The sequence below is a fragment of the Mandrillus leucophaeus genome, unplaced genomic scaffold (assembly GCF_000951045.1).
Source record: "Mandrillus leucophaeus isolate KB7577 unplaced genomic scaffold, Mleu.le_1.0 Scaffold38, whole genome shotgun sequence".
Lineage (NCBI taxonomy): Eukaryota > Metazoa > Chordata > Mammalia > Primates > Cercopithecidae > Mandrillus > Mandrillus leucophaeus.
Window position 1 is genome coordinate 331553 of NW_012104031.1, and position 10717 is coordinate 342269.

Sequence of the window (10717 nt, forward strand, 5' to 3'; positions counted from 1 at the left end):
GACACAGTCCCTGCCTGGCCTAACAGCTAGTGGGAAACCTGAGCTCTTGCAGCCTCTTACTGAAGGGATCCATTCTGCATGCCTTCTTTGATTTCTGGAGGACCCTCTAAGGAATTTGGAGCAGTGGGCATAGTCCCAACCCACCTCATGGAGGCTGACTTCAGAAACTTGCCAATGGCCTGAGAATATGTCAAGACCATGCACTAATTCTTGTATTAGAATATTTGTGTTATAAGTGCTGGAGTGAAAATACGGTCTGAGAAGTGAGAATACACCTTGGTGACCCCTTTGCCCATCCAATAGCGGGATACTTGTTTTGATTCAAATGGTGGTTTATAAGCCAGAAGTGGGAACCTTCACTTCCTCTCCAGACTCAACTCCTAACATTCTTCTGGCATAAAAGAGGTACTCTTGGGACAGGGCACGGTGGCTCACACCTGTAATCCTAGCACTTTGGGAGACCAAGGCAGGTGGATCACCTGAGGTCAGGAGTTTCAAGACCAGCCTGGCCAACATGGCAAAACCCCGTCTCTACTAAAAGTACAAAAATTAGCTGCACATAGTGGTGCATGCCTGTAGTCCCAGCTACTTGGGAGGCTGAGACAGAAGAATTGCTTGAATCCAGGAGGTAGAGATTGCAGTGAGCCGAGATGGTGCCACTGCACTCCAGCCTGGGCGACACAGTGAGACTCTGTCTCAAAAAAAAAGAGGTACTCTTGGCCAGGCATGATGGCTCACACCTGTAATCCCAACAGTTTGGGAGGCCAAGGTGGGCAGATCACTTGAGGTCAGGAGTTCAAGACTAGCCTGACCAACATGGTGAAACCCCCGTGTCTACTAAAAATACAAAAATTAGCCAGACGTGGTGATACATGCCTATAATCCCAGCTACTCAGGAGGCTGAGGCAGGAGAATCACTTGAACCTGGGAGGTGGAGGTTACAGTGAGCCAAGATTGTGCCACTGCACTCTGGCCTGGGTGACAGAGTGAGATTCTGTCTCAAAAAAAAAAAAAAAAGAGGTACTCTTAAGATAATGTCCCACGTTCAGGTGATCTGCAGCTATGGGACAACCCCCCCTTTCTAGAGCAGAGGCAGTTTTAAAGCAACTACTGAACAAATGGATTGGGACTAGTGCTGGAGCTTTGGAGAGCGAAGGTCCCTCTAAGTCAGTCTCCTGGTCCATTCCCACATGGCTCTATGTGACCTAATCCTCGGGGTCTGGTCTACTTCCTGACTGGGGACAGGAATTTTTCTGGATTTACTCTATTCGTTTCAGACTGAATTTTCTAGGAGTTTCCTCAGGTTCTTTCCCGAGGAAAGGAGGCAAAGAGAAAACTTGAATACCCGTATCACAACTTCTGACTTTTTGTCTGTGTTGAGCTCATCTTCCTGGCTCCAGTGCAGCTGGTTACAAACAGGAAGCAGGAATGCCCAGAGAGGGGAAAGAAAAGTGTGTGACCTTTTTATCACCTGTCTGAGGTTCCCCGAGGCTGAAGCCAGGTCATCACATCTATTCCCCAGCCTGGAGATGATTGACATTCTGCTGTCTCTTCAACACTTTCAACCAGCCTGTGGCTCACCACCCAAGGGGAAAGATACATAACTTCCTGATTTTCCAATTCCCATCCAATTTTTCATCCAAGGGATGTCTCACCAATGCCCTTTGAAGGAGATTCCATGCTCCTGGCTGAAATGGTGCTTTTTGTAAGGATAGCTATAGGCTTTCAAGAGAGCCCAGGCATTGCTCTATAGTGACCCAGTAGTCCTAATATTCCAGCCAGGCCACCCCCTGCCACTTCGTTAGTTTGGTTGCTCATGTAAATTTGTTCCTATTCAAGATCTGATTCATGACTGTAAGACAAGTCTCCCAAAATATTTAACCTAAATCTATCATGCTATAGATTGCTTTCCAGGAAGACCCAACTCTTACATCCCCTTTAGCCAGTCAGCTGAAATTGAAGTCCCAATGTTTAAAAAAATGAGTCCTGTCTGTAAACCCCCAGGCTCTGCCTTGCTGGAAAGAAATCAGAATATTTAAGCTCATATTGCACATGTATAGAAATCAATAAGAAATCAAACCCCCTTTGTTTCTTACCCTGGAGGTCCTAGAACTCACAAAGAACATTGTGGCTGATAACAGAGTCCAGTTCCATGTGATGACTGCCTTTGACCCCCTCCCCATCAGCCCTTATGATGACAAGGCCTTGGGCTACCAGCTGCTCCGCCAGACCATACAGTCCGTCTTCCCGGAAGTCAATATTACTATCCCAGGTAATGACTTCATCAGCTGTGGCTGGAGGGAGGAGGGGGCTGGAACTGTTTCCTATCCAATGTCTACTTCCCCACCCCTACCCCAGATGTTCAGCCTGTAAACAGCTGGCTGTTTCCCCTCCTGATGAGACTAGACCTGTATTTTCCCTTCAGAGTGGAAGTGAAAACGCAAACAGGAAAGGAGCAGAAACAATAAATTAGGTCAGTCAAGCCTGGGTCCTTGCTTAACCTAGGCCAGCCACTCTGGCATAGAGGGGAGAATTGGCTTAGACTACTCCCTCCTCTCTAAGAGTCACAGAAGGGGCCAAGATTTTCCCAGAGTCTGGTTCTGATCCATTCTAGGATAACAGCTCAGCAGCAAAGCTCAGAATCTTTAGCTCAGAAAAGCCTCCCAGCCCATACCATTTGCCTTAACCTAATTTACCCTTCCCAGCCCAGATCAATCCCAGCAGCACTCCTCTGTACCTGTACCCCTTCTGCAGCCTTCTAGCACACCATCCAAATCTATGCTTTGCAGACAGTGGTTCTCCAATCTAAGAGTGGAAGAGGTCTCCCCAGGGAACTATTAAAGTGCAGATTACCTGGACTCACTGCAAAGATTTGGGTTAACCAAATCTGGAAGGGACCCTGGAATTTGCCTTTTTCACAAATATCCACAGGAGATTCTGACACAAGGTGATGACTAACCATAGTTTGAGAATCTCTGGTCAATGGTTATTGCTCTAATATTAAGACATTGCTTGGCCGGGCGTGGTGGCTCACACGTGTAATCCCAGCACTTTGGGAGGCTGAGGCGGGTGGATCACAAGGTCAGGAGTTTGAGAACAGCCTGACCAAAATGGTGAAACCTCGTCTCTACTAAAAATACAAAAATTAGCTGGGCCTGGTGGTGGGCACCTGTAGTCCCAGCTACTTGGGAGGATAAGGCAGGAGAATCACTTGAACCCAGGAGGCAGAGATTCCAGTGAGCCGAGACAGCACCACTGCACTCCAGCCTGGGGGACAGAGCAAGACTCTGTCAAAAAAAAAGGAAAAAAGACATTGCTCAATAATAATGATATTGCTTAATTATTAATGCTCTAATATTAAGACCCGTGTCTAGTTTTCTTTTCTCTTGGTCTAATCTGAGATTCCTCCAAACATCCAGGAACCCGGCCTTCACAGTTCCAGATTCTCCTCCCTTGGCCCTTAAAGGCTACCTACTCTATTCTCTTTCTTCTGGAGCACTTACTGTAATCCACTAATAGGGCCAGGCTTTTACAGAAAAAAGACAGGCAGAAATCAACCACAAAGCAAGGAACTGTGAAGTGCCTGGATGTCCATTTGAAACCAGGAGTGGAAGATGGAAGAAAACACAAATTACTGTCTCAAATCACCCCACACACTTGAGTTCTTTTCCCAAAGAACACACCTAGGGGCACAAGTCCCAGCCCCTGCCAGGTGACCTGCTACCACCTTCAGGAGAGTGGGAAACTGGAAAGTGTATCCTGGCACTTTCCAGATCTAAGGTTTGACCCTAGGAAGACAGAGTCATCCTTCAGAGAATGAGAATAAATAGGAAATTTTGTTCCAATTCAAGAGGGTTATATTTTATAGTAGTAAAGTTCTCCCAGAGGGTATTTATTTTTGACCTAGAGTGATACAGAATAAAGGTCAGGTGATAAAGAAGTGCTATCTAGTTTCTCGTTTCTTAAATAGCAAATGGCCATGGCCTTGGGTATGAAATGAAGATATTGGCCTCCCTGGTCATCATGGGGAATAGCAAATGGCCATGGCCTTGGGTATGAAGATATTGGCCTCCCTGGTCATCACAGGGAGAGGACACTTCCAAGGGCATTGGTGAGACATCCCTTGAATGGTCCATCCAAGGGATGTCTCACCAATGCCCTTGGAAGGAGATTCCATGTTCCTGGCTGAAATGGTGCATTTTGTAAGGATAGCTATAGGCTTTCAAGAGAGCCCAGGCATTGCTCTGTAACGACCCAGTAATCCTAATTTTCCAGCCAGGCCACACCCCAGCCACTTTGTTGGTTTGGTTGCTCATGTAAAGCCCCTTTCCTGTTAATCTTCCCTCTCTAGGTACTTCTCTTGGCAACACAGACAGCCGATTCTTTACAAACCTCACCACTGGCATCTACAGGTTCAATCCCTACTATCTACAGCCTGAAGACTTAAAACGGTGAGTGGAACAGGTTTGAGCAGCAGGTGGGAGAAAAGAAACACACTTGACGTGTCTCTTTCCCACCCCGTGCTCCTGACAGTCCACAGAATCAGGGCGGGGGGAAGCCGGGATTTGGCAAAATGAAATGGAGATATTGTAGAACCTAACCCATCTACCGTCCTTATTGCCAGAGTCTCATTGTCACCCCCTAGAATTTATGGAAATTGGCCCCTCTTTTATAAAGACGGAGATAATTGGGTGATTGGGGAGAAGCTGGTGGAATCCGTACCCTTGGGTGCTAATCCCAGCTCTTCCTGTCTTTGGGAGAGGGCTTATCCTCTGGACCCCGTTTCCTCCACTTACAAAATGGGGAGACTCCTCAGCATTTTGTGAAATGCAGACCACACATGAGGTCAAAGGTGGGTGCATGTTTTGATTTCTCAGAAGAAAGCACTATGGAAATCCACGATGTGAGCACCAATTTTAACTGCTCTGTGTGAATTACTATTTTTGTGGGTTCTACATTTTTAATCCTGGGGTATGGGAGGACGATTTCCATTTACCTCTCTGCTACTTATCATATCCAGACCTGGTCTCCCCATCTTAAGTCCTCTGTAGACAGAGTGAAAATATTTGAATAAGAGTTTAAGAACAGCTTTCTTTTTTTGTTTTTTAAATGGGAGATGGATAGGTACTCTGTTTCCTTTTATCTTTGAGATTACATATGTAGTTTGGTGGTTGTTTGTTTTGTTTTGCTGTTTTGTTTCACTGTGGGGAGGCAGGTTGGTGGGTGTAAGGTCTGATAGTAAAGTTCCTAGGTGCCACGGAAAACTGGGTAGGTACCCTGGGCAGTTGCCTTCTCTACCCTCTAGTGGGAGAGTAGGGGACTGGCTTAGAGATAGTCTAGCTAGGTACTCTGTCCTAAGAGAAAGAGAATTGGAAAGATAGTTCTCAGTCAAGTGTGGTGGCTCACACCTATAATCCCAATACTTTGGGAGGCTGAGGCAGGAGGATCACTTGAGCCCAGAAGTTTGAGACCAGCCTGGGCAACCTAACAAGACTCCATCTCTTCAAAAAAATTTTAAAAATAAAACAATTAGCCACACGCCTGTGGTCCCAGCTACTCAGGAGCTGAGGTGGGAGGATCACTGGAACCCAGGAGGTTGAGGCTGCAGTGAGCTGTGATTGTACCCCTGCACTCTAGCCTGGGCTACAGAGTGAGAACCTGTCTCAAAAAAAAAAAGATAATTCTCCTGGAGGACAAATTATTGAGTGGATTTCACAGCAGGAGATTATTTTGGACTCTCCAAGAGTTTATTCCACACTGTTCTTTGTCATGAGCATGGATGGATCCCTGAGAAACAACCAATATGTCATATGAAATCTCAGATGCCCCCTCCCTTGTCCCTCCCTTTCCTAGCCCTGGAGGGCCAGTAGTTTCCGGGTTGGTGAGGGGAGTAAGGAAAGTGCTCTATAATAACACTTGTGCTGTGACACTTGGCCCTCCCCTCCTTCCCTAAATGCATCTTACTTTCCTCAGCTTCCATGGAGTCAATGAGAAAATCTCAGTCCAAAGCTATGAGAACCAAGTGAAATTCATCTTTGAGTTGATTCAGAATGCTGACACAGACCAGGAGCCAGTTTCTCACCTGCACAAACTGTGAGGTCAAGGGGCCTGCTGGGTTAGGCATGCCCGACCCCGGGCCAGGACTAACCCAAGGGGGAAAGCCAGTGTTGATGAAACTTTTGATTAAAACCACATTGTAAAACATTGCCCATCTGTCTGCTCACTCTTAAACTCACCCAAGAACAAGGCCAGGGGTAAGGTAAAGTCAGCAGAAATCTGGCTTCTCTCTTCCTCCTGATATCTGCATCCCTTGATCCACTGGCATTTGCTGCCTTGTCCCTTATCTGTCTTATGCTGGTTATTTCACTGCTTCACCCTCCAGGCTTGGCTTAGCAAATGTAGATTTGAGAAATCTCAACCAGGTGTTATCTGATAGGAGTCTTTAATTTAGGGCACTGTTGCTGGGATGCTTTCTCCAGAGCTTATATATTTCTTCTTGCTAGAACTTTCTTTCCCCTTTTATTCCCCTCTCTTCTTGGACTTGTGAGCTGTATCTTCATCGCTCTTCTCTCCCCTGCATTTCTCCCCTTACTCTCCAATTTATTCTACTTCTGGACCTGGACTTACCCAAACTGTGATACTACCATAATTGTCACCACAATCAGTCAAATAAAGTGATCTGTCCATCACCAGCTAGATACTGAGGGGTGAAACTGAGGCGGGGGCTTTGGAGAAACCCCAAACCTCCTGGTTCTGGAGGCCAGAGACTGGAAAAGAAAGCCTCTGTCCTTGGGCTCCTCCCAAGGGCTCCCTGGGCTTTGTTCCCTCCCTGCCCTGTTCCTGCCACCTGCTGCTACTGTCTCACCCCAGGAGGCACTAATCTGTGGAAACATTTCCCTGGCACATCCGATGGGCTAAGCTCCCAAGGGAAGGGCGCTCGGAGCTAAGGACCAGCAGGGCCGTGGCCCTGGCATCATGTCCTGGTTCAGGCAGATCAAGGGAAAGTGGAGGGCATTAGGGTGGAGGAGGAGGGGGAGGCTGGCTTGAGGGGCTCTGTGCTGTCTGGTGGGGTATGAGGAGGCACAAACTAGCCTCCACTGGGGACAGCAGAATTCCTGTCTTTTTTCTCTGGGCTCCAACCCTGAGCATGTTTGAATCTGCTCAGTAGCTGCCAGGTGGGGGGCATTGGAAGGCAGCATTTCTTGGCTCAAAGCTGGAAGCTGTGCTTTCTGGATCACAAGAGAATCTGTGATCCTCTTGAGAGGAGCTGGGACTCAAGGGACACCCTCTTCTTTTCCTCACCAGGCAAGGACCTTCCATGTCCTCCTGGGCTTTGACAGCAGCGGGCTCCTTCTCCCTCTCCTCATAACCCCCTTCCCCCTCGAGCCCTCAGTTTCTCACCTCCCTCCCTGGATGTGTACTGTTCCTTGGAGCTCGGGCTTCATGAAAAGTGTTGGAACCACAGTGTGGGGATTATTCCAGCTTTTTTGCTACTCCCCCTAAGATTCACATTCCTTCCTTTGCCCTCCCTTTTTTGGCCAATTCAGTACTTATTCAGCCTTTGTTAGAGGGCGAGCTGAAGAACAAAAATAATCCTTCACATTTGTACAGAGCTGTACAGAGTGCTTTCATACATCTTATCTCAGCAGAGCCCCACAAGAACCCTGCGAAGAAGGCATTGCTACTCCTTCCAGGGGAGGAATTGGTTCTCAGAGAGGCTACGCGTCTAGCTGCAGGCAGTTGGCTCAAGTCTATGTCACCTGGCTCCAAACTCACTGTTATTCTGCAATCCTACGTAACCAATAGAATCTACTTCCCAAAAAATTATCTTATTTACTCATCGCAACAACTCTAAAGTGTTACTGTTCATTTTACAGATGAGGCCACTGAGACTCTTAGGTTAAATAACTTGTCCAAGGTCATGCAGGTGCCAGGAGCTGAGTCTATCTGAATCCAAAGCCTGTGCTAAAAGTACCGAACCTGAGACTCAGAGAAGTCATTTGACAGCGTTCCTATAGGGCAGCCCCAGAATTGAAATGCAGGTCAAAAATCCCAAGTCCAGTACTTCTTCAGTTGCACCGTGCTGCCTGCCTCAAGAACCTGTGGTATGTGGCTCATTCATTCTGACCCAGAGAGATGTCAAGGACAAAGGCTATTCTACTGTTGGACTTGGTTCTTAGCTCTAGCTCTCTGTATTCCTCTGGCTGAACTCTCCCTATTCACACCTCTCCCACTGTCTGCAGCATTTCTTACCAGCCCCACCCCCAGCTTCTGGGTTCAGCTCTTTTCCCTTTTCTCTGAGTTTGGGAACAACCAGGTCTCTAATGATCATACAGCAACTGGGAAAAGAGTGAACAGCAGACCCTCCCCTCCTCTAGTCTCACTACCCTCTTCCAGCTGTAGAAAAAAAAAGCCCCAGAGCGGGTAGGGAGCCCATGAGAGGGAACTGCTACAAATCCTGGCCCTGAGAACACATGCATTACAGCCCGGTGGTCCCTGAAGGCTTCTCAAGAGAGCAGTTCAAAGTCCCCAGCCTGGCTGGAACAACAGCAGCCTCGAGACTTGTTGGGGCTTGGCGCAGTAGCTCTCGCCTGTAATCCCAGCGCTTTAGGAGGTGGAGGCAGGAGGATCGCTTGAGGGCAGGAGTTCAAGACTAGCCTGAGTGATAGGGTGAGACCACCAGCTCAAAAAACAAATGAAAAGACTCTGGATGGAATAAGGCAACAAATCGGTGACTTTCCACCACCCCATCCCCATCCATCTACCACTTTCCAAATCCCGCAATGAAAGAGCTCCAACAGATAATCATAGGTACATCCTACACCCTTATCAAGGACTTAGCTCAAGCTTTTTACACCTCACTGCCTGAGGTGAGAAGGAAGACAAAATATTCATACGCAAAGAGAATGGGAAAAGAAAGTTTGGCTGGAATCCTTTGATTGTGAATCTGGGTTGCTAAAAACATGGCCATCCTAAACCCAGTATTCCTTTTATCCAAGGAAGATAATAGGAGACAAAGTTCCTATTTGAGAGCTGAACATTTCATTAAATTTTTTTTTTTTGAAAATTCAAATCTAATCAAAGAGAGTTGGTTTTTGTTGTTGTTGTTGTTTCTTGAGAGGGGGTCTTGCTCTGTCACCCAGGATGGAGTGCAGTGGCAAGATCATGACACTGCAGCCTCAAATTCCCAGGCTTAAGAGATCCTCCCACTTCAGCCTCCTGAAAAGCTAGGACCACTGGTGCATGTCACCACACCTGGCTTTTTTTTTTCTTTTTTTTTTGTAGAGATAGGGTCTCACTGTGTTGCTGAGACTGGTCTCAAACTCCTGGGCTCAAGCGATCATCCTACTTCAGGCCTCCCAAAGTGCTGGGATTACAGGTTTAGCCACTGCATCTGGCCTAATTAAATATTTTATAAAAACAAACCTACTTGCAATTCTAATATTCAGTGTCCATCTAATGTCAATAAAAAGAATCAGTATCATGTTTAACATGTTGTATCTAGAGGTACAAATATAAAAATTTAAGAATAATATAAATTATTTATTACTACAAAATGTTTCTTAGCACCAACGTGCAATGTTGCAAACACTACACTAATTCATGGGTACCTCCAGAACCAGAAATTGGAACATAAAACAGAGCAAGAAAATGGACACTCAGCACTACTGGTAGATAATATGTCACGCGAGAATTCACTACACAGCCAAGCGCGGTGGCTTATGCCTGTAGTCCCAGCACTTTGGGAGGCCAAGGCAGGTGGATCTGACCTGAGGTCAGAGTTTGAGACCAGCCTCACCAACATAGCAAGACCCTGTCTCTACTAAAAATACAAAAATTAGCTGGGCGTGGTAGCAGGCGCCTTTAATTCTAGCTACTTGGGAGGCTGAGGCAGGAGAATCGCTTGAACCCAGGAGGCAGAGGTTGCGGTGAGCCGAGATGACCACTGTACTCCAGACTGGGCAACAGAGCAAGACTCTGTCTCAGAAAAAAAAGAAAAAAAAATCCACTACAGGCAGGGCGCAGTGGCTCACGCTTGTAATCCCAGTACTTTGGGAAGTTGAGGCGGATGAATCACTTGAAGTCAGGAGTTTGAGACCAGCCTGACCAACATGGTGAAACCCCATCTCTAATAAAAATACAAAAATTAGCTGGGTGTGGTGGCGTGCGCCTGTAATCCCAGCTACTCAGGAGGCTGAGGCACGAGAATTGCTTGAATCGGGGAGGCAGAGGTTCAAGCAGTGTACAGTGTGCAGTGTGCTGAGATCACACCACTGCACCCCAGTCTGGGCAATAGAGCGAGACTGTCTCAGAAAAAAGGAATCCACTACAGCCATGCTATCTAAAAGGAAGGATTTGACAAGTTAATTTTCTTTTCTCTTAGCTAAGCACTTGGACAGCTCAATTCCTGCCTACACTCCAAAACCACAGTGGCCTCCAAAGTTCACACTGATACAACTCACAAACCTTCAGGGCATCCAGACACAGTTACCTTTCTTTTTTTAAAGACATAGAGTGTGTTTGCTTAGGTAGCACATACACTAAAACTGGAACAATACAAATTTCCAATTAAAACAACTCAACCACACAAGGATAACACAAAAATATGTGAAGCACTCCATATTTTTAATGTATACGTATTTCAAAATATCAAGTACACAGTAAATACATACAATGTTTATCTATCAACTTAAATGAATAAGACAGGGCAAGATAT

The 10717-nt window shown here is 46.6% G+C and overlaps 1 protein-coding gene across 1 annotated transcript in view; it reads left to right on the top strand.

The window, feature by feature from the left end:
- Positions 1–6692, top strand: part of PM20D1 (peptidase M20 domain containing 1) — a 33678-nt gene extending 26986 nt beyond the window's left edge. The window contains exons 11-13 of the mRNA XM_011990396.1: positions 2104–2272; positions 4352–4451; positions 5974–6692. Of these exons, the coding sequence (XP_011845786.1) occupies positions 2104–2272; positions 4352–4451; positions 5974–6097 (393 nt within the window). The 3' untranslated portion in view covers positions 6098–6692. The remainder of the gene's footprint in view (positions 1–2103; positions 2273–4351; positions 4452–5973) is intronic.
- Positions 6693–10717: the final 4025 nt, after the last annotated feature.